The 25452-nt window shown below is 38.0% G+C and overlaps 1 protein-coding gene across 1 annotated transcript in view; it reads right to left on the bottom strand.

Moving 5' to 3' along the window:
• LOC136857592 (voltage-dependent anion-selective channel) overlaps positions 1-25452 on the bottom strand; it is a 108310-nt gene that overhangs the window by 51912 nt on the left and 30946 nt on the right. The window contains exon 4 of the mRNA XM_067136374.2: positions 11497-11615. Within this exon, the coding sequence (XP_066992475.1) occupies positions 11497-11615 (119 nt within the window). The remainder of the gene's footprint in view (positions 1-11496; positions 11616-25452) is intronic.

Below are 25452 nucleotides of genomic sequence, written 5' to 3'. Positions count from 1 at the left end.
TCATTCAGTTCAACCAAAATTGTATGTATTGATCATTTTTATAATATTTCGTTAAGTTCTCTTTACTCTTTGACATGATGTATTGGGAAACAATACTCCTTTAAATTGTAAAACAAAAGATTGTGTCATTATGTTATTCTTTGATCTAACCACTGATGAAGGGAATGGTTGAGATTTCCCGAAACATGTATGGTTAATAAATAATGTTTCTTTCATTTAATGAGTGTATTGATCAAGGCGGATTTAAATAAACTATTATAAATAGTTATATTGTACATACGAACTATGACAATATGAGGGAGAGGGTTGTAGGATGTAGATTTTCCTTAAAGCAAAATAACAAGTGGCACGGTCAACAGTTGAGAATAATAAACCAGACTTAAAATGACACGCTAGTTGGAAAAGGTTCGCCATCCCTGCCCTAGGCCTTGCAAACCTAATACCATCAGGGTTGGGAAAGAACAAACGTCGACCACAGGAAGCCAGATAGGAAAGATGAAGGCAAGGAAGCTGACACAATGAAGTGGAAGCAATGCCAGACCCACCTAGGGGACAACAATCCACACTCCCCAAGTTGAAAGTCCATGGGCTTGAGCAAAACAACTGCTTCCACAAAACTTGTATACAAAGTATTCCACATTGATACAAAAATGGTTTGGCCCCATATCAGCTAGAATATGAAATATGACACTTCAAATAGTTTGCTCTGTTGCATTATTGGGAGACCCAGAGGTTTACATGAACATTAACTCCTCTGGTACTATGATAATGCATATAATCTTGGCTGTGGGTTGGGCAGAATAGCCATTATACCAGACAATTCTACTTTTAAAACCACAGCCATTACATGTAAGTGGGAAAAGATTGAAGAAATCAGAACAAAGTTTAAAAAAAATTAAAAGCAAATACTATATGTGCTCTAAAACATTATGATATTCCTCCTTGAAATTCATGGTCATATTAGTGTGATACATATCATTGAATGTGTTTTTATAAACACTTTCTTAATACTAATTTTTCTCAGGAATAACAAGTCATTTATGAAATAACCAGTATAAGTACAGTATAATTCTTTACATAAAATAGACTAACTAGTTAAGCCACTTGGCATGATCATGTGCTATTACCCTCTACTACTCCATCTTTTAATGCAATGCATTAAACCTACATTAAGAAATAAAACATTTTTGCCCAAAAAGGTGAAAATGTCAATAATTTAACATAAACTGCTAAGTAACCATTGGAGCTGTCTGACTCACATTCCTAATGTAAATCAAGGTCACTATCAATCCAAACAATGTCAAACAGAGCATAATTTCTGGCGAAGTTCCAAGCTCTCAGAAGTTATATTCTATTGAAGTTCCTTTTCATTTCCCTAGCTGCAGTTCAACTGTTCGAAGGATTTCAGTACACATGGGTTTGGCAGCTTATACATCAAAGGTCTATAACGTGCTACAAGACCTCCCGGAATAGTGATCTTAATTGTGTTTGCTCATAAAAAATGATAGAAACTAAATGTATCAAGTGAGGAATCATGTTCTAGAACGTTTGTAACATATTGTAGTATCAATCCTCCCTTTTCTTTTATTTAAAATTTTCACTCTGTTGGACTGCTGTAGCAGGTGGGAGAACAGGGTAGCTGGTGGACTGCTATAGCAGTTTTGTGTAGTTTGGCCTTTCCATGCTTCGCTACAGTAAACTGCTGGTGAAGGTCGATCTATACGATATCTAGCAGTTGTCTTGTGAGTCTAATTACGAGTAGAATTATCGGACATAAGAAGCTATCAATTAGAAGGCAAGGGTTCAAAGGTCTTTCAAATTCCACAATTTGTTGCACAACTGTTTTCCACTATAAACGTGAAGCTCTTAAACCTCTTATCGTGGAGTGACTTTGAAACAAATACGACTGGAAAGATTTGCATGAATGAAAATGATTAAAAAACACACACAGAGGTATTTGACTGAACTATACAGTAAAATCTTGTTAAGACATTTCTGCAGGGGACAAGGAAAAAGAACGTGTTGAGCGAGAAAACTTACTACCGAATGCACGAATAGTAACTGCACGAGGGCATTGGGTATTGGTACAGTGAGAACTATATCTACCATTTCTAAAGATAAGATATTAAAAGGTGTGAAAAACACAAGAGACCAAATATGAAAACCTTTGCATAGGGGCCAAAAATATCAGCGCATTACTGCAGATTACACTCTTTCTAAAACAAATTTTAGTAGAAGCCATCTATTTCCAAGCAGTGGTTTATTAAACATTATTTTCTGGCCATACTCTTACCGTCTTACTGATAAACGGTGTATAACTTTCATACAAGGTTTATACACTGTTTATGTGAAATTCGTTACTAATAAACCGCGTATAAGCCTCCTGTGTATACATCTGTTATAGTTATTCATTGAATTGCTTATACAGACCAGGACCCTTGTACAAGCGCTGTATAGCAGCGAGTAGCGGAAAATGAAACGAGTGAGCAGTTTATTTTCGTGGTATTTATTGTCTTCAGTAATATAATCACGGTGAAATATTCGACTTATCCATTTAACATGAACTCACATTGAAAGAATGGATGATAACGTTGATAATCTTCACGGTATTTTAAACATAATAGACATACACCATTCAGAGGTTATGGAGGCTAGACATCTTCGTAAAGTAAAACACTTTAAAGAGAGGGAATGACAATGAATGACTATAAAAGAAATGATGGTTGGGCGTATTTTTGGGTAATAATGTGTTACTGCTTAATAGACTTTTGAAATTGTGAATTTATTATACATTATCTGCCTCTACAAAGATCTTTATCAAATTTGAGTACCCTAAAAAGGGACATATTCCTCGACATAAAAAATGGTATAACTTGAAAACCATACGTAATATGATTTCCATACTTTGTAGTTGAATACGCAGAAATATGATGCCTAATAGAAACTTTTTTGATCAAACCTTTCGTTTAGCTGCAAAACAGGTTTTCCTTTCTCCTGAAAAGTAAGGAGTTTGTAATGTGTACATTTTTCAACTCGCCGATTCAATTACAATTGCTTACGTTTTCCGTACTATCCCAGTTAGGAGCTATTGATCTTTTCTTGGGCTTTTCCATTTATTTTTTGGCGTTCATTACACAAGCAAGCTGAAGAAATGTTGATATCAGTATAAGCCAATTTCCAGCTGACTCACTTTGTGTTGCCACTGCCTTTTCGATATGCCGTGCTACTGCGCGACTTTCCGGAAAGTTTTGCATGTAGATAACCAGCAGAAGCGATCATAAAGGCAGTGAACATGCGAAAAACTCCAGTGAACTCCAGGAAGAGATCCCTACGCCTTGGAACGAGTGTATATGTGCTGTATAGTAATACAATGCGTATACCACGTTTATTAGTAAGAAAAATATAAAACGCTTATAGAGAGTTTATTCACTATTACTATACAAGTGTTAAGCAACTGTATAAGGACTTTTTATTAGTAAGACCGCTAATAAATTGCAGGTCACAACAAACATACGCAACTAAGAAAGAATGACTTTGGCCGATGAAACTTCGAACAACTACAGTGATTGATTATATAGACGTTGATTCCCATAGAGAACCCGAGTCTATACTTTTAAGTGCGAGTTTCAGCATTCATGCCACCTCTGCAAGTTTCCAAGCGGTTGATGATAGTCAATTTTCTGGAAGATTTTAATCGTCTTCTTTAGTAAGGATTTTCACAACTTTTTCCATATCTATAACTAGGCTATCTCAAGACAAATATGCACCACGCTAGTCGACCTCACACTATTAGGTTCCTAATCCAGATGTACACCATCATGCAATAAATATTTGCTACCATTCACTGTACCGCTCAACTCAAAATGAATTTCTAACTTCTGAATGCAATGTGAAATAAGAGCACAAACAGGCTCACTGTGTTATTCAGCAATCTCACTGATAACTGGCAAGCAAAACTGAACATTCCCGAGGCTAACAGCTTGTTCCCGAAAGATGTAACTTATCTGGCGAAGTCTAAGAATTCAAGACCTTTTCCTGTTATCACGCAACTGTGGCTAGGGCTCCTAACTAAGTTGAAAATCATGTTCCTTTCACAAGGGATGAACAAACCATTTTCATGGCTACAAAAAAATGTGATCGTACTAAGTGGTAATGGAAATTTTATCTGATTTTTTATATGCTCTATTGGTGGAAAAGAATCTAATTCCCTTCATGGGAATTTAGAATTTCCATTTGGAATTGCTAGGCAGGCATTAATTCCATTGTGGAGTTTTATCTCCCGTATGCAGTTATCAGACTGTGCTTCATAAATAAGCTTCTGATAAGTTCACCTGCATACACCCCAGCGTCAGTGGGTAGGGTCTGACACATCCCACTCTGAAGAGTCTAGTGTCAGACCTAAGACGAAACGCTGGTTAATAGAGCAAACGCCGGAAAAGCCATCCATTAATTTTTGATCTGATCTAAGTGGTAATAGCGAAAAGTTGTGACGTGATAAGAGAGGTGTTTTTATTTAGTCCTTTTTATTCTGAACACTCCTGCCTCCCCAGCTCCATTTAAGAATCTGGTTGCAGAGGGATAAGAGACACCACACACATTTGGACAGCGTATTTATAAAAATCAACTAAAGCAAACAAAAAATAAATACAAGTACAATATTCAGGGGCAATGTTCAGCATTTTTAAGCCAAAATTATCTCAGTGTCACTTTTTATCTTTATTGTGCTTTGTGTGGAACTTCTCAAAGCACTCGCCATGATGTAATCCAGGCTTTTTTCTACAAGTAGTGCAGAAAAACACCATCTCACATCGTAATTCAGGCTTACTGTTCATTGCCATATTTACCTCTTACAGTGCCAAGATGCTGATGCATCGGCACTTACATTCTGTATGAAAAATGCCAGGATGCTGATTCCATCGGCACCCTCTTATAAGTGGTGTAGTTATGTAGAAAGGCGCTAGATTGCGCCACAAATCAAGTAGAAAGAAGGTAGAATGTTTGTAATTCCTTCTTATGTCATTAGATGGCACCGACAGCTTCATTTTGCTAGTTTACTCGTCGATTGTGAGTGTATGATCTGTGAGCGCTTGACATCTATGATCCAATATGGCACCCTCCTTGTTTGTTTATGTCCGCTTGTTGAGACTTGTTTCCAATAATTTTGTTCTAATTGACATATTTGAGTTATTTATCGTAATATATTAAGTTTATTATTATTTCTACTGCAGTTATAATTACCTAAGAATTTATTTAGGTCGTATTAAAGTTGTAAATAGTACATTTATCACAAGGCATGTCGTCACTTAGGCCTAATTCGGCAGAAGAAATTGAGGAACTTTTGGGTTGCTTTGAAGATGTAAGCGACTCTAATTTTATCGAAAGTGATGATTATGATGTTTTTGGGGTCTTCAGATATCGCACCAGAGAATGATGGAGCTGTGCCATTGGCTAATGGGCTTACAACATTTCGTGCAATGTCAAAATGTTATAGTGACAGTGTTAATGAAAATGACAGTGACAGTGAATTAGATGATTCTTGGACTGAATGCATATTCCCTGAAAGTAATATTGTCCATCCCCACCATTTTTATCAAATCCCAGGGCCTAAACACGTAGGCCAACCTCAACCTGATGCTCCGCCCATAGAATATTTTAATCTATTCTTTACACTTTCATTCCTGACACTATTAGTTGATTTTGTATGTTGTTCTGATCTTCTGAACTGTTCTGTAGTAACAAATAATGCTACTAGATAGCACACCGTCGTTATTTGCATCACTTTCCGTGTCCTGAGAACTATTGTATGCATCGCTAGTACTCGAACTAAGGACTACAGGGTCTATTTCGTTGTCGCAAACATCACTGCCTTCAATATCACTCTCTAAAATACTATCTACTAGCTTCCGTATTCCTTCTTCATCAACACCAGCACATCTGCTCGACGCCATGATGGCAACTGACAAGAGCGAAATAATATGAAAAAAGATTCTCTTATCTCTTGTTCCGGCAGTGTGTGAGAACCTGGTGAAAGGGAAAAAACCGAAGCTACGCGTAAACTTCAGCTCAGAATGCATAAAAGTGGCATCTGTGGGTTAGTGACTGAACTACATGGATTGATGTACAGCTGTGCATCACCGCGAGCAGAGCTTGTCTTTTGATTCATATGCCACGAATAACTATGACGAGCTAGGGTCGTCAAATGATGTGATTGGGTTAACAATGTGAACAAATGTGTTGCCATTAATGCTTTCACGGCCCGTACTTATAGTCATGATATTGTATAGGCTTTAGGGCTTGTGCCGTGTCAAGAAAATAAGGTGAAATTCTTAACGTTCCGCAGAAAACTGCTCTGCGTCCTCAGGTCCACGAGAAAGGCTTCTTAAACGACACCTTTGAATTTGGAACATTATAATACAAGTAGAGGTGGAAATGGTACGTTCATTCACCACCAGATGGACCCCAGGACATGGCACAATGCTAACGTTCGAAGCGGAAGCTGATCGAACCATCACAATCAGACTAAGCAGCTCACATAACGTGTTTGCGTAACATATGACGGGTGTAAGACATAGACATAAGCCTGGAATGAAACATCTGGCGACCTCTACTTCTATTATAACGTTCCAAATTCAAAAGAGTCACTGTTTAAGAAGCCTTTCTCGTGGACAATCAAGAATAAATAATTAAATAAATAAAGTGCGAGATTAAGTCAAGTAAGTCTGTTAGTGAGGATAATTATCCACAGCCTGAAAGTAGTTATCAAGAGAACAAAGAAGACAGTGATAATGTTTGTGATAACTTGAGTGGTTATGGACACCTCTTGATTTCCTAGTTAGGTGATTTGTTTCATGTTCAATGGCTTTGTTTCCAGAAAGACTGACATCTTGTTTTATACAAATTATCTTTTAATGAAGGAATCCCTTTCAAAACATTAGATATTACGACTTCACACTGTTTTCTTGTGACTGTCCTTGCTTGTGTGATATTCAACCAATCCCTCTCAATATGCTGTGCGATCTGTTAGAGGCAAAAAAAGAAACATTATGACCCTCCTCTCATACATCCCTCCAGGCCACCACAGTGTCTTCAAACAGCTGACAACTGCAAATTCTGCTGTGGAATCTGGACCTAGACCTGTCGACCCTTTAGCAGAGGAAGATGATTTAGACAGTGCAGCTGAGTAAACTGACACACTCCACACGAAACCAACAGAACTTTCAATGTGACAAGGATTGGTTTTGAAGAAAATTCGACATTTAGAAAAACATTGTGAACTAATAGAGCGGACTAAGTAGGTAATATCCTAGCATTTAATAAATATGCAATTATAATACAATTAGCGAGAGAACAGTAATAAGATCTATAAGTGCAATTTCATATTTATTGTTAACATATTTTGTTTTGTCATTAATGCTTTCACAGCCTGTACTTAAAGACATGATACTGTATAGGCTTTTAGGCTTATGCCGTGTCAAGAAAATAAGGTTTTGTTTTGTAAGGAATTGTTTTATAAATTGGGCAGGGGGACAACACCTTTCCTTCGTATTCAATTTCACCAAAATATTCACACTTTACCTTTCGTCACAAATACACTGTCGAGAGTAAAAGTGGTACTCAACTTTTAGAGAGACTATAAAAAGCAATTTAAGGTAAGAACTAAAATGTCTTTAGTAAATATAATTTTAATATTTCATCTGTAGATTTCATCAACGAATCACGAGTTACCGTATTTCACCGCACAATCGTTGTACCCTTTAATTTCAATATGAAAATCAAATTTTAAAATTTCATGGCATAATCATCGCATGTTCAAAATTTTGTTCCTCAAGCTGCTTAAAAGGTAAACGGAACTTCAATGTAAATTGTATATGAAAGTGCAATTAAAATACGTGTATGGCGTATGGGTAATTTTAGCAGCGCATTGTGAACAACCTTCACCAATTACATGAGCATCGACAATGCGGATACTACTTCAGAGGACCGGTATCCCACCATGTTGATCAGCTGTGATCATATGACGTCAGATTTAGCTGCAGTTCCAGCTGAAGAATGCGCCTCTGGAATAGTGTTTTTTAGCTAATCTTAATTTCCGCAAGTTTTGCACTCATGGAAAATTTTCTTTTCTCAGCTCTGTTTCAGTGCTGTTTAGCGAAAACAATTATGTTTAGCTTGAATACCGCAGAATAGTTTAAGTAATTACCCGTGATCACAAATGCTTCACGTGTTGCTATGTAAATTACTGCCAGTAGCTGTTCAGGATTATTGTATTAAAAATATATATTTCTACATACATGCCAAAAATAAAACAAAAAAACACACACACGCCCCTCCTTACAGTAGGTACAATAATCATATCACAAAGACAGGCACCTGTACATTCCAGAAGAGTTTGATACTTCCACAAGAGTAACTAATAAACACGAAACAGGAAAAACCTATGTCATAATCCCAGAACATTGAGAGGCCCACTTGTCGTGAACTACTGAACTACAAGAGTTGCAAGCAGGGGTGTACCTACTCGCAAATTTTGCAATACTGGAATGTTCGATTATGCATTCTAGCAGACCACAAGATTGTGGCCCGTGGCAACTGATTACATCACCGAGTTAATGGAGGAAAAAAAAAAGTGATGCATTCATTTTCATGTTTACCAGTGACAAGAACAAATATTAACATATTACATAATAACATAAACATAAATATTAACTATTAAATATTAACTACATTCTCAGTGACTCATTTTTGTAGCTGTTTAACTGCATGTGCTAGTTGCAAGGCTTTGGAAGCCATACTAGTAGACAAGCGTGTGCGGTGCCAGTACTTCCTGGCGACGTTGCTGACAAGCAAAACTTGAAGCCTTACGTATTTCAAATGAGAATTCGTAATATCACTGGTTATGGCGATTATATTAAATTAAGAGATGTCTTGCCACTACATACTTGAAAAGACTCTAGGAACATTATTCTGCAACTTTCGGTTTCCTTGAAATGTCACCGGGTTGTAATTAATGCTACTCTGTGTTTTCGCAATTGTTCTATTGCGCGTCGCTACTATCGATCTCCTCCGAGTGTGACTGTATAGTGGGACCACCTAGTTGGCGAGACAGTCGCTTGTCAACGTATGGGCGTGCTATAATGAAGAGTGTGGCATTTGTTTCGGTTGTTGTCGATAGTTAGAAAGGAAGCGTCCTCCCTTGCTGTACTGGTGAAATCTAATATATATTTTGTTTGAAGAAGAAGAAATGGTGCTGCTGATCGACCCCGGTTGAACCTATTCGCCGCTCTGCGTTATGCCGAACTATGAATAAGTTACATGTAATTAATCTCATAATAAGTTTCATTTTTCTGGTTTTAAAGGTTTCCTGAAAGAAATTGTAAGTACTCTACCAGTTCTACCTAAACTCAAGGAGAAATGAAGTGATCAATTCCACCTGAAGTCCACCTGTGGACTATCTTTTCTCGATACGGGCTACTAAATTATGTTTGTTGTGTTGGATTACTTCGGAAAATGAAATTATGTTTGGAAAGTTACGATGTTGTGTTTGGACATCGTTATCTAGTGGATTTGCTCTTATGTTCATTTTGGGGTTTTGTTGATATAATGAATATTTTGAAGATTAGGTTTGGTTGAACAAACATTTTTAAAATTGTAAAATTATGTGTCGGTTGAAATTTACGTATTGTATTGGGGCGTAAGAAGTTGTGTAACTCCTTACCTGTAATGTCATGAAAATCTATTCTGTTAAGTGACGAGGGTTTTAACCCAGTATTTTCTAAATTATGTTTTAATTTATCAAACTCCGAGCTCGGGCGTAAATTAATGAGCCGTAAAGTTGTTTGACTACCTCAGTCCTTAAGCAGCCATGTTGGTTTTTCGGGTGTCACGTGTTGTGTTCCCATGGCCACTCTTAGTAAACATATTTGCGGGCGTGTACATTTTCAGTTTGACATTTGATGTACGATCTATTGTCTGTCAACATTTGAAGTGAGACCCTTGTAAGAAAAAAGATTTTCGTGTGGGTTATTGTGTAGGCCGTGTATGCCAAATGTGTCGGGTGGAGATGTTCTCTCCTTACTGATATTTAATCATTATTATTTCTGAGAGTTTCCCCGTTTGGAGATTGTTTGAATTTCCTTCTGATTTATTTTCCTGAGACTTGTTCTCGTCGTACTTAATCTTGTTGACCGTTGGGTTGGGAAGGCCTTATTGGTCTGGAGATAGGCATAAGAGACTGTTTTCAGCTCCTGAAGTTTGAAAAATAGGGTGATCTAAGTTTTACAGAATTGTAATAAAAAATATACAAATCTCGTTTGATATCTGGTGAATGATCTGTAACTCAATTCATCTTATAAAAGTTATAATTTCCTCTTATACTGAGTCCTTATTTAAGTCAATATATTTGAATTTTGGGCGATTCATCTGACCTCTTGGGTCTAGTACGCTCACAAGTTTTCCCGACCTTTGGACTGTGAAGGTAAGTTTGGTTTTAATTTTCTAATTTGTTTGTTCTTGGTCGTATAACAACTATCACTTGAATGTCAGGAAATTACGCGATACGGTGAATAAATTGTACATTGTCTCATGTCCACGTCGAACTACATTATCATGCTTCTTTTCTCTGGTCTTTTTTACAGTTCTCGAGTCAAATAATCCTGGTGAGGGTCCCATATATTGGAACCATACTCTGTCATGCATCATATGTATACTGGTATTATTTATGTATACGTTTAATTTGGACTATTTTAATTATTTTGATGTGTATACATGAGTATTACCTGCACCTTACACCTTATACAATTTTGTTATACATTATTTCTTGAGTAACATTAGTATTAAAAATTCTTCTTGTAACAGTCGCACCCTACCATTTTATTGAAAATCTTGGTATAAATAGTGTGACAATTATGCAGTGAAATACGGTATTGCAAAGACAGAATTTACATTTAACAAAACACGAAACCTTTCAATTCTCAGAATTGGGACAAAATGAGTTATACCACTTAGGCTTTCAGCAGCTCATATGGAAGTGCAGCACAGGCAATTGGGAGAAGAGACAAAACCAGGATCACTGCTGCTAAGATGAAAGGTACGAGAGTCACAGCCAGACAACACAACTGGGACTACCAAAGGAATGAATATGTGATGAAAGAAAAAGACACAGCCTGTATTAAATTACATAGGAACCTACAGGAAGAACTGGAGAGACCACATCAACAGATTGCTTTGTGAAAGAGTCCCAAAGCAAACTGTACGTACCTACCTAGAGTAGATGGTCTATAGGACGTCCAGCGAAAAGATGGACAGAGACCATAACAGACCACCTGGCCTAATACTCACTGGCAAATTATGATTATGATGAATACAATTCATGAAAATATGCAGGCAAAGAAAAGAATTTTAAAAACTAGCTAACAAGCCAGAACAAGACACAGAATATCGCAAAAATGAGAACATGCATAATATACTTAAATATACTAATATCACTAGGAAACTTACCATTATAACCAAGTACAGCAGAGGCTAAAATCCTAGGTCCACAGAAGTCTAGGTCTACATCACAGTTTAATGCACATACATCATTCTTGAATTCAGACTTAACAACACCAGACTTTTCTCTGAAAAAAGAAAAAAACAAATTAATTAGAAACTGCAATGATAAAAGTAAGTCTTCCACAAATAGGATTTTCTAAACCACTACTTAATTTATTATATTCTTATATATATATATATATATATATATAAAAGCAGCTATGTTTGCTTCAGAAGTGAAATTTCTAGAAGTTTGTAGTTCATCCAGTGTCCCACAAGGGTCTAATTTCTAATCCTGATAAACGATTTGCCAGACATTTGTTGTCACTAGTTGCTTCTTGCTTACAATGCAAAGTTAATAAGACAAATAGCAAAAATGATAAGGACGACTTGAACAGGACACAACTCATTGTCCTCATGTGAGAGTAATTGTTTATCTTTAAATGATAATAAATGTAAAATTCTGGTAATCACTAGGAAGAAAAATAACTACAAATCAAAAATTTTGTTAGGTGAAAGAAATCTTGACAACTGAAGGTTTAGGAGTTGTGTTTGATAGTAAAGCAATATTTCATGACCACATTAAAAAAATAACTAATGAAGCAAACCAGATGCTTGGTTTTGTAATAAATTCTAAGTTATTTATTTGACCCGATGTAATAGTTTAGTAAGAAGTAGATTAGAATATTCAGGAATAATTTGGGACCCACTTAATAAAAATCAAATTCAATGGAAATTGTACAAAATAGGTTTTTAAGGTCTATAAGACATTTAATACATTCTGCCTACATGAGGCTTCAACTCAATTGTCACAGAATATTTTAAACTATATTCCATTATTTAAAAAAAACAATACCAGTAATAAACGTAATAATGCAAGCCTTAAGAAAAATCATAAGTAGCAGAATAGCCCAGTCTAATGTATTCTCATGTTTCACGTGTAGGCTCAACCCAGCAAAACTTATTACATGCCCTTATTCTAGAAATGCACATCACGTGAAAAAAATTTGTTCATTTTACAATTCAATCAGTGCCGTCAAATTTATTCTCTGTACTAGACACATTCAACAAGATGTATGTTAGTAAACTATAAGATAAAGATTCCACTTTGCTAGATATTTGTAAGCTATGTTTGCTTATTTTTTTCTCTCTCTTTAACGTTTGTTTTATCTAATTTACTGAAGTCAGTTGTAGTATGTAAAAATTGTATGTCGTTTTATATTATTTTTTAATATACGAAGGGAGTTCAATATATAATGCAATGAATTTTTTCTACCAAAAGGAGGTTGGTTTTATTGAGGATTAAAATACACCATTTTATTGTATTGATAAATTCCCATCATCCACGCAGTGCATCCTTCATTGGCACAAAGAGATGGAAGCCAGAAGGCGCGAGATCTAGGCTGTAGGGTGGATAAGCAAGAACAGTCCACTGAGTTTTGCAAACCCCTGTTGGGTGCGCAGACTTGTGCGAGGTTTTACATTGTCGCGGAGAAGTTAGTTTGCATTTTTGTGGCTACAAACATGTTAAAGTCTTTTCTCCAATTTCCTCAGAGTAGCACAATACACTTGATCGTTTCACCATGAGGGAGGACATCGAACAGAATGACCCCTTCAGAGACCCAGAAGACCGCAAGCCATAACATTACCAGCTGAATTTTCTTCGTGAGAGTTTGTGTGGTACCACTCAATGGATTGTCGTTTTGTTTCCGGTTCGAAGGGATAAATCCAGGGTTCATCGCCTGTGACAATGTTTGACAAGAAATTGCCACCTTCAGCCTCACAATGAGCAAGCAATTCTGCACGTATGTTTCTTCTTTGCTCTTTATGGTTTTCAGTTAGGTGTTGAGGAACCCAGCGGGAACAAAGCTTTGAATACTCCAATTGGTGGATAAGTGTGTCAGCACTACCAACAGAGACGCCGTGCTCAGCAGCAAGGTGTTCGACTGTGATCTGTTGATGACATTGAATAAGGGTGTCCGCATGTACCAACTTTGTAGGCGTCACTGCTGTGTGCAGCCGGCCGACACGTGGGAGATCAGACAGGTTTGCTCGACCTTGTTGTGACGATGAAACACGCCTCACCCGACAACTCACCATGCTTTTGTCCACTGCCAGGTCTCCATAGACATTCTGTAAGCACCTATGAATATCCGTGATGCCCTGGTTTTCCGCCAAGAGAAACTTAATAAATGCTCGCTGGTATGCTCCTCCGTTACAGATGACATTTTGAAGGCTAGTTAATTACAGCATTGCCACCCATTGAAAATGAAAGAAACACTGCAAAACAAAGCGGGAATATTAAAAAAATGTCCCAAACAAGTGTTCATTTTTATAAAACCAAAATCGGCCGAGAAATAGAATGTATTGCATTATATATTGTACACCCCACAGAAGTCCAACCCTTGACCTGTTTCTCCACGAGGTGTATTTTGTGTCAAAAGGATGCTTTAATGGGCATTTATGCCTACACACTTTCATAATGAAGGACTTGAAATAACTATTGTAAATGGAGAGTTAAATGCCTTTGTGCTTCCTGCTGTTACTGCTGATAGGGGTAGAGGAGGTACAAGACTGACTACTTAACAAATGGGTAGCCAAGTTCAATGATTTTAAGATTAAAGGGAGCAAAACAAACTGGTGACATGAAAATGAGTAGAGAAAATATTGGTTGTCAAATACAAGTTGACGGATAATACATTACAACAGTACAAGAAGTCCTTAGCGAGTGGCCAATGGGTCTAAATTCTAGAACCTCATAACCAGGGAAAAGAAGGTGCCACTACAAACCAAGATGTCCTTGTATAAATCTTGCCTTATTCCAGCAGTGCAGAAATCCTGGGCACCAAGTCGCTGTGTAACTTTTTTGCTACCAGCGTACAAAGTTTTGGCCCCCCAAAGAAAATCTGTCTTTTGGTTTTTCACACTATTTCATATCCTAGCCATCAGTTTGTAATTAAAGCCCCATGACGTGACGTCACTGAACAAGATTAGATCCATGCCACCCTCTTCTCAAAAATAAATAACTGCAAGACAAAGAACAATATGCATTTTTCTCTGCACATGACCATTGATGTATGTCCACGAATGAGAGATTTTGCACAAACGATACTGGATAGTCGAAGCGCAATAAACAGTTGGCTGTTATCTGTTACAGCAGCAGAGCCTTTGGTGGAAGAAGTGAGAACTACTTATTTCATAGTCACATTTAATGTGGATAGCGCTTACATTTTAGTGGTTCTACGCATGTTCCGTGTTATTATACAAGTTTTAATAAATGCATGGCTTAGGCCTGTAAATCATACATCTTGTGTTTGTGCGGGCATTAGTATTGTGCTGGCCTCTGAACATGGGATGCAGTAAGAAACATGAGTGTGATGGCCAATCAAACTAGGCTAATTTGACACAATCTTCACAACAGCTGTAAATTTTAAACAGGTATTGGAAGAAAAAGGCACAGAAAATATGAATGGTTCTTCAATAATCAGCACAGGAGTTCAGGCTTTCAGCAAGTCTCAAACGACCATGCAAGAATTAGGTGATTTTTCTGTAAATTGTAAGTCTATATTGAGTATCTCTTGAATTTTATACAACAAAGCTGATACTAGCATTTACACTGAATAGTCCTACTATAACTCTGTAATTTAATATTTATGGACGGTTTAATGTTAAAGATTAGAAAAAGTAATACCGAGGTCAATGCTAAGTAAAGCAACTCAATTATTTATAGGTATCAGTTTGGTGGGATTCTTACTGTATCCCAAACTTTTAGCACCACTGTCTTATTCCCATACTCACATACAGCCTAGAAACCAAGTTGCGAACTAGAGACCTTAGTAATCTGCAGGCATGGGAAATTAAATTTTTTAGTAATGCCATGCAGAAAAAACAGCACTATCATGTGAAAAATGAGGATGTCAGATCATCTTTGGGAGTGAAGCATCTTCTTGGAAGTCTGCAAGACTTAAATGGTTCGGGCATGTAAAGAGAATGCCAGACACCAACACCACAGGCTTACATGGAACAGAAAGTAAACGGAAGGAGACCTATTGGGCGACCAAGGAAACTATGGCTGAACCAACCGTAGATAAGACGTAAGAGAGTAGAGGAGGGGAGAGGACTAGAAAATGTTTGAGCACACTGGAAGGGTTACATGATGATTACTTTCACATTAAATAAATAAATAAATAAACCAAAATTTTATTCTAAAACATCCAATTAAGTACTCTTCACGGGACATGGTTAAAAAGATACTTTGGCCTGTAATCATTTACAAGCAATGGTCACCGTGCATTTAATAAATATGGTCAATTTCACAAAAACAATTACCATTATTTTGTAACATAGTATCATTCTCTTATAAAAAATAGTACTACACAAGAAGCTGCAAGTGTTAACTCCAAACACACCATTTTAAACTGAAGACTGGTTTGAGGATCAAGAACAGAGTTAACACTCGATTAGTTGTGAATGAGCTGAGATATACAAGTATTCTGCAAGTGCAGGATTGTGCCTGGGGCTCCATCTTCCGGTTTCATAAGCAGCAACATTCAGTCGTTCCGTGACCTTGATGGGGTGCAGCAGCTGAGCAAAGCGGTATAATTGTATCTTAAAAATACGACAACTAAATTTGTAAATTCCTCCATGTGCTTATATTAATGCAGCCGATGACGACACGTATGCGTCATGACTTCACTTTCACTCAGTGCCGATGACAGCACATGTGCGTCACATTCCGCGCCAAATATTAAAGCTTGTATTTCCGCGAATATGTATGTAAACAAACAGACCTCTTATCTGTGCATTGTTAAGGTATTATTAAACATATGCGCCACCCGGGCATCAGATCAATTGTTAGAATCTCTGTAGCCATTGCAAGTCGACATACATTTCTGCGATGTCAAGAGAGAACAGTGAAGTTTCAGAACCTTCTCACCGCACCGGAAGAAACCCCCGTCTTAGCGGGATAAACAGGCAATTTGCAGTTAATGATGATAGTCTGGAAGCTCTCCTGAACACTTAGTGACAGTGACAGCATTGATAGTGATGACAGTGTGAAAAGCGACTGTAGACACCTGAGTGAGAATTTTAATCACGAATGTGTGTGTCGAACGTCTACTCCCAATTCTCACATTACAGAAGTTGAGGAAGACTTAAGTAATATCCTGCCAAATAACACTGGGAATATTTCAGGGGTCATTTCTCGGAGTTCAGATTTGTCCTCAATGAAACAAACTATTGGTCGGCCGGGAATGAAGGTTCCACTGCTAAGTAACGCGAAACCTCTTGATTATTTTCGCTTGCTTGAAGATGACAACTTGCTGAATAAAATTGTCACTGAATGTAACGCATTTGCGGAAGAGTTATTTTTGTGAGGAAATGTCATTGAAAAGTAGCACACTGCATTGACTAGTTACATTGTACAGCTTATGGAGTAATGTATAGGTATAAACTGTTCACACAGCAATAATAAGATTCCACTGCGTAGTAGTTTTTTGTGAAATGTTAAAAAACTTATTTTTCTGTTGTAAAGAAGTCTACAATCGAACGAAACATTTTCCTCATTCCACTTCATTAAGAGTCATGATGCACATGCGTCAAACAGCACTGAAGGCGAAAAGCTCATCGGTAGTGCCGCTGACGCGTGTCATGGCTCGTATGCACAAATAATATTGAAATAATGAAAATAACAATCTAAAATGTATAAGGACACAAATGATCTCTTTTATACCAAAAAATATTAGGGTACCACGATAATGGTTGCCGATATCCAAGCGGCCGCGAACATGTTAAACGGACCCACTTTTAAACTCAGAAATTTGAATGCAAGGTATGCAAGTTACCTTAATTTTTTCGTCCAACCTTATGTGCAATATTGTGTCATGCAGTACACGCTAAGACCACCTTCCCTGCTTTTCATGGATGTAATCTTAAATGGATAAAGCGGGAAAGATCTGTTCGAAATTACGATATTGTTCTATTTGTGCTCCTCAAATCATTCTTCAATAGCATTGTCAGGAGTGGTGGTGGTTATTGTTTTAAAACCAAGTACAAGTGAGCAACCAACCTCTAGTAAAACTAATCCGAGAAAAAAGAGAAGAATGGAAGGTATAAGCCAAAGAAAAAGGCCATGGAGGGCATGAAAATGAAAAACTTCTCAAGCTTAAAATTCAATAATACCTTTGGCATTGGAAAAGAACAAGAGTTCACCAAGGTCGGTCGGATAGGATAGATAAGCAATGCCAGAATTCCACTAAGGGACCTGTGGTCGCAAACCCATGCCTCCCTTTCAGTCGCCTCTTATGACACGCAGGAGATACAGTGGATGTATTCTACCGCCCCCAACCCTAGGGGGCAGCATCGTCAAGATTTCTATTGAGAGGTACTAGCCACTCTTACTGTAGTCAATAGGCACTGTCACCCAACATAACTGGAAATGGTCTACAACCTGAGCCAAAACGTCTACACAGCAGTTTCTTAGGACCCTGGAATCACGCACACTACCCGGCCAGCTAGCATTAGCACTGTAGAAGGTAAAGTCTCCACAACTAATCACCAAATACTGAGAGAATGATGACTATGTCCATGAACACGAACCTCTTCAGGCTCAGTACGAGCATCTATATTAACAAGAGTACAGTCAACACATTCATACACACAAGGAAAGTCACCCTTCATTAGAAATTCCATCACTATATTATGTGGATTATTAGGCCAACATACAATGTTACAAAATACTACATTTACTATAGCATCCATAACTTTAGTAACAGTTCTGCAAAGTTAATTTTTATGTTCCATGCATTGCTCTTACAATGTACAGCTGATCATTTTCTAACCAATATACAGTAAGTATACAAAAACAGCTCCCCACAAAGGGATCGACTTTGTTGCAGATTTCACTAAATGACCAATCATTTTAAGAATAATGTTAGCTTGTATTGGAGTAACAAGAAAACATTCACAAAATTCAGTCAAAGTGAGGTCATGAAAATGAATCATGCCTTTGTATGCCCTCTTCATAGATTCTCCATTCACTTGATAGCACAAACTCTCATCATAACATGTTAAAACCAAACCCTACACAGAGAAACTTAGATTACACACATTTAATTAACACCTGAAAAGGGAATGGTCTCTTTGCAAGACTTCTGAAAAATTTTCACTTCATTTCTTTGAACTTCTGTACCAATGATGAAACATAATAGGCTTGAAAAGTGAAAAGATACCAAACTTTTCACTTAGCAAGTATAGTCTGAACTGAAAACTGCAAAGTGAAAAGTTGCAAAGTTAATTCATGGAACAGCCCCCAAGATTCATAATTTCAAAATGCACTAGTATGTCAAAAGAATGCAGTAAGACACATAAGAATAAAACAGTTCTCAAAGCCGTTTTCACAAAGAATTTTAGGACTGTATAAAAAGATGAAGTACAGTCTAACCTCGAACCTCCATCACTCGAATTCACTGTATCTCGAACTGACCACGTGTACTACTCTTCCCGTATATTTATTTCTCTATTACCCAAATTTCTACTATACGAAGTTCTCAATTTCTTGAAGCTAAAGTTTCCTCCCCAGAAGCTGAAAATATTATGAAGCTTGAATGTTTTACAACAATAACAGTGCAATACAACATCTAATGTTTGTGGGTTATTAACGTACTACAGGCTACATTACATCTTCCTGGTCAACCGTGGTATATTTACATCTGTCCACCCCTGGTGGGTTGACCGCAGGTAAACAGTTCAAAAAAATTAGGGGTACGTTTTGCAACATCTGGTATGTGAACGTTAATTTGGTAGATGGGGTTCGAATGGTCGTACAGCATACCTTAAGACCTTAGCTACTCAGGGTGTCAAATCGAAGTTAATACTCTATCTGTAGGCATAGCCATGCATTTAACTGCCAGGTGACCTCTCAACACAAAGTGAATATGCATCCATGTGTCATCATGAGGTACACAGACTACTGCGGACATTTGAGCACGTACGTAAACCAGCACATCCCAGGAGACATCTTAACGCGGTTTAAGTAGCAAGGGCAGTCACTTTGATCCAGGAAGGAAAGACTTCGTCATCTTGCTGTGGATCTCAATGTCTCTCCATCAGTTATTCAACGGCTGTGGAATTGCTACAATGAGACAGGCCAGTTCACAAGGAGTGTTGGACAAGGTCGTGGACGCATGACAACCCCACAGGATGACCGATATCTGACCATGTGTGAGTTGCGGCGTCGTTCAGCAACTGCCAAGGAACTGCAACAAGACTTCAGGAGGGTCACTGGAGTCATGGTGTCTGACCCGACAGTAAGGAACAGGTTAAGTGAAGTTTCCTTACAACCCAAACATCCGGTGCGAGTGCCCCTTTTAAAGCAACAATATCGCGCAGCTTGCCTTCTGTTTGCCTGCACCCACATCAAAAGGCAACTTCGCCAATGGAGACCTGTGTTGTTCACAGACGAGTCCAGATTTCCCCTAACACAGCGGGATGGACATCATGTATGGAGACACCGTGGTGAGCAGTACATGCCAAATGTTTTCCAGGAAGGCGACCGATTTGAACAAGGTTCTGTGATATATGGGGTGGCATCAGTACTGATGGCCGCACGGATCTTGCCGTTGCCCGTGGTAATCTTACCGCTGCGGGGTACATCGAGTAGATTGGTTGCTGCATACAGTGTTGGCCCTGAATTCATACTTGTGCATGACAATGCCAGGCCTCATGTAGTGCTCATCACCAGAGCTGTCTTGCAAGAACTGAACATTCAAGAGATGGAATTGCCAGCAGTGAGTACCAACCTTAATCCCATCGAGCATGTGTGGGATAGGCTCGACAGAAGTATTCGTGAAGGTCCTGTTCCACCACAGTCTCTCAAGACTTCGAACAGGCTCTCATTGAAGAATGGGACCTGATACCGCAACGTGACCTCCGTCGACTTATACGGAGCATGCCATGTAGGTGCCAAGCTGTGATAAATGCTCGTGGAGGGCATACACAATACTGAAGCTCTCGAACTGTGATAAAAATCTACCCTGGAGGACTGTTATCACTTTGTGTTTGCCCCAATTTAACATTCCCGTTTGTGTTCTGAAAATGAACGTGAATCCATCGATGTTCTTTTGTATACTTCAACGGTAAAGAATAAAGGTTTAGATGGTAATATACCTGGGTGTGAGGTAATGTTTTGTGGAGGATGGCATACGTTCAAAAACATGTTCCCCTAATTTTTTTGAACTGTGTAGTTGTGAAGCTGCATGAGCCATCTGCTGTGTAAGCAGTGGGTATTCTTCAATTCTACATAGTCGAATGTAAATTAAAGTGATTTCACAACTGTTAACTGTTGTAAAAAAAACTGATGAAATCAATGGATTTTTCCCCAAGGTGTTAACAGAGGAATAGTTCACGTTCCTCTACTGTACGGCATGTAATGAGTCTTCAACGAGTTGCAGTAATGAGGCTTGTAATTAAAATCTTAAGATACTTCCAAGGGCTTTTTTATAACAGTTAATCTTCCGTCGGTCGCAACTGATCTGACAGGCACAGGCTGTAGTCTTTGGTCGCTACCGCTCCAATGCGTCGACCTACAATTCTCATCCTCTGAATAGCCTCACTCCTTGCCACGTTCGTTAGTTATGTGACAGGCAGGCTCTGTTCGCTCGCTCCATAAGCCGGGAGTGTTCCATCTGATCTGGTAGATCATTGCGACTGTTCCCATTGCGATTGGTGTTTCAAAGAGATGCAAACAATTGCTGTTCTGTAAGTAGTTAAATTATTTGTTTACCCTAAATTTGGTGTAATTTCTCATGTAAGCATATAGATAGTGCAATATAAGCCCAGTGCCTCACAGGCACATTGCGACTACTTACGTCCCAATTTCTCTTTATTTTAGATTTACCATACATTATGGCCAGTAGGAAGGAATATTTTAACTCGGACAGAGCAGATGTGGAGGATGTCCAACGACTGTTGCTGGATGAAGATGGTGTGTCACATGAGAATTTTGAATGTGAAAGTGACACAAACTGTGACGATCTTCTGGAATCCAGAGATGGTGACTCAGAAACAGAACAATAAGATGGCAACGGTGATGCTGATGAACAAGGAGCATTAGAGGCCAGTGCTAATTATTATGAAGGGAAAGACAAGACAAACTGGTGTATGGTGCCACAATCCCAACAGGTCAACGCCAGGAAGCACACACTCATGCGACATTTACCTGGACTTACAGGACAAGCAAGGCAAGCTAAATCATCGCTTGACTCCTGGCAGTGTTTATTTACGGGGGAAATAATAGACACTATTGTAACTTACACAAATCAATACGTGGAATACGTAAAACAAAATTTTACTCGTGGAAGGGATGCTGAGCTTACAGACCAGATAGAGATAAAGCATTCTTTGGCCTATTGTACTGAGCAGGATCTTACAGAGGGAATAGACAGAGCCTTGAAGATCTCTGGGGCACTGATAGAGATGGTGTAGAAAAGTTTGCACTGGTAATGAGTCTTAGGAGATTTAAACTCTTGATTCATTGTTTAAGATTTGACGACCGCCAAACCCATGAAGAAAGGAACATGATTGGCTAGTGCCTTTGCAAAATATGAGTGTTTTTGTAAAATCCTTACTGAAGAATATATGACCTGTTTAGCCCTGTTTATGTTATTTCCCATGTTTGTTGTTATTGCTGAGACGTATGAACATAGTTTCCGCCAATATAAGATTTTCTTTGTGATTAAAATTGTAAATACTGCAAAGATACCTAAAATTTTGAAGAAAATAGTTGGTTATAAAATGTGGCTTATTTTGGGATCAGAATTTTGCTAAACTATTTTTAACTGACACAAACACACCTATATAGCGTAAGGAGTACTTCATAGCTGCCCACTTGAACTTCCTGAAACTTATACGTGGGGGGATCTCTCAGGAACATTGCGACCTGCCTTGAAACTTTATATATTGCGACCGACAGAAGATTAAATAATACTGTATCAACTTGAAGATACATATGATCAGTTCTACATACTCAAAACCAAGAATCTCTATCTCGAAATTTTGTTAACTCAAAATAATATTTAGCTCCCGAAGTGATTCGAGATATGAAGATTCAACTGTACTGTGTCTACACCTGCACCAGATAATCTTCAAAGCTATTGCTTAGGATGGTGAAAATAGTGCTAACCTAAGTTTTGAAAACATTTGTGATTACCTGAATCGTCACCACAGAGGCTGGGATTTATGAAAAATATTAACAGCCTTCAAGCAGAGTTTTCTAACCTTAAATATATCCATGTCTTTTCTGATGACTGTGCTGAGCAATTTAAGAACCACTACCTTCTTAATTTGATTTGCTTTCTGCAGGAAACTAGTTTTTCCTGTCATCTTTAATTCCAGCAACACTCTCCCTTAACATTTCATCTGTCAGTCATTTATCACTGTCCCACGGGAGTGCAACAGGCTTCGGCAGCCGGCACGTTTCCTATCCTCGCCACTAGGGGCTTCATTCCATTCCTGACCTGGTCGAATGACTGGAAAGAGGCTATGGATTTTAGTTTTCACTCCGTGGAGCAGGGTATTACTGTAGCAATTTTAACATGCTGTGCAGAGATACTACAGATCCCTTGGAAGAGACTGAACATCAGCATACTGCTGGAACCTCCACATCAAGTTCAGCTCAAAGGCAAAAGTACTGATATTGGGGAATTTTGTGTTGGTGAAACTTTTATGAGTGGAAAACTGAACAAGGAAAAGAACTATGCAGAAGTTCTTGACTTATATGGAGAAAATCATTGTTTTGTTGAAGTATAATTACAAAACCCTAGTGGGAATTTATGGATCTGGCCAAGGAAAAATAATAATCTGTGGAGCAAGCTGCCATACAGGCACTCCAAAATAGGTGAGGCTAAGAAGTTAAAATTAAAGATAGCACACTAAAATGTATTTTGATAGAGTGCCTGTGAATAGTTTAGATTATGAAATTCCACCGGGGGAAAAAATTGTTTACTTTTAATGTATTCATCATGCTAAACAACATGAAGCAAGCCTATTATATATATAAGATATGTCCTGACTGATTCATCACTGCAGAACCAAAACTGCTGGACATAAAGAGATGAAATCTCGGATACATTAATTACAGTGTAAGTGGATTTCCACCACCAAGGGGGAAATTTTTAAGATGAGCATATCTACAGTATATCACAAAAACTTGATACAATTTTGGCAGGGAAAATCAACTGGGGGGGGGGGGGTGAGAAAGGAATTAAGAGCATACTTATACCTCAAAACTGAGGACATTACAGACATGAAAATTGGTATTTTAAATCCCCTTTAAAAATAAAGAAGTATTCTTTTGTTTTTGATAAATCCACAAAATGGGGTTGGGGTGGAATGGACTGAAAAATGGATTGAATTCTTTTTACGAGGATACATATATCTCAAAAATGAAGACAATACAGACTTGAAAATTGGTATTAAAATATCCCATTAAAATAAAGGAACTCTTACCCTTTTGCTTTCGGAAGATCCACTTGAGTGAGGGGGTGGTGGTGAAAAGTGAAAAAGGAGTTTAACTAATATGAGGATACTTACTTTGGAAACTCCTTTAAAAATAAACATTTTTTTGTTTCTGGAGAAACCAATTGGGGGCTGGGCGAGGGAAGAAGTGAAATATGGGTTGAAGTATTATGATACTTATCTATGTATATAAAAGGTAATGTCCTGACTGACTGTATATCAACACAAGAGGCAACTACTATTCATAAACAAATGAATTTTGGAGATGTGTTGCTTACAACATAGGCACCTACTAAGGAAGAGTTTCAAAAAATTTCATCTCTAAGGATATGAAACGGTGGTAAAACCCTGAAAACCAAAATATTTGTTACTCTGAAAACTTTATCCAAACAAAATTGAAGTATCACTCAACGATTAATCCTTCAGGAACTAGATGTTAAATAACAAGTTCAGCAACAGCGGGCGAGTTGGCCGTGCGGTTAGGAGCGTGCAGCTGTGAGCTTGAACCCGGGAGATAGTGGGTTCGAATCCCACGGTTGGCAGCCCTGAAGATGATTTTCCATTTTCACACCAGGCAAATGCTGGGGCTGTACCTTAATTAAGGCCACGGCCGCTTCCGTCCCATTCCTAGGCCTTCCCTATCCCATCGTCGCCATAAGACCTATCTGTGTCGATGCGACGTAAAACAAAATAGCAAATTTAGAACAAAATTCAGTGGGGGTAATGTCCGAAAACAAAAATGTTCATTTCTCTGAAACCGTTTGATATAAGAGGTTAAAATTTTGCATGATGGTTGCTCCTATACATTTTAGATTTTACATAAAAGGTCTTAAAACAATACAACCCTAAGGGATTTTGGCTGAGGGGTGGGGGTGAAGACTTACTCATCCCTCCAAATAGTTTGACGTATGAATTCGTAATTTCCCAAGAACTTTGGATGTCATAGGTGTCAAATTTGATATAATCCAAAATATTTCACGTATGTAAGGATTGGATCCATGTTGTAACCTTCCAGGTTTTGATACCCATGTATAAATTATTTTTATAGCCCAAATTACTTGATATCATACGATATAAAAAGATCTGTCATCGGGAATATTTGACATCTGTAAATTTTATCACAGGCGACTGTAAATCTATAATATTCAAATAATTTATTATTTATGTTATAACATATTTTATTATTTATATAATGTTGGAAGAAGTTTTCATTATGTTCTGTATTTTGGTCTATAATAGAAACCTACAATTGTGTCATTTTACCCCATACTTTGTATAAGGAAGTGTTATACTTGGAAGCCTGGGAAATTAGTATGAGTCGGTGGGTTTACCGCGAGCTTGTTTGAATTAGACTGATACCCTGCGCGAGGCTTGTGACGTGGAGATGTACAGCTTGTGGGCACGCCTACC

The sequence above is a fragment of the Anabrus simplex genome, chromosome 1 (genome assembly GCF_040414725.1).
Source record: "Anabrus simplex isolate iqAnaSimp1 chromosome 1, ASM4041472v1, whole genome shotgun sequence".
In the NCBI taxonomy this organism is placed as follows: domain Eukaryota; kingdom Metazoa; phylum Arthropoda; class Insecta; order Orthoptera; family Tettigoniidae; genus Anabrus; species Anabrus simplex.
This window is presented reverse-complemented; position numbering and strand designations above follow the sequence as displayed.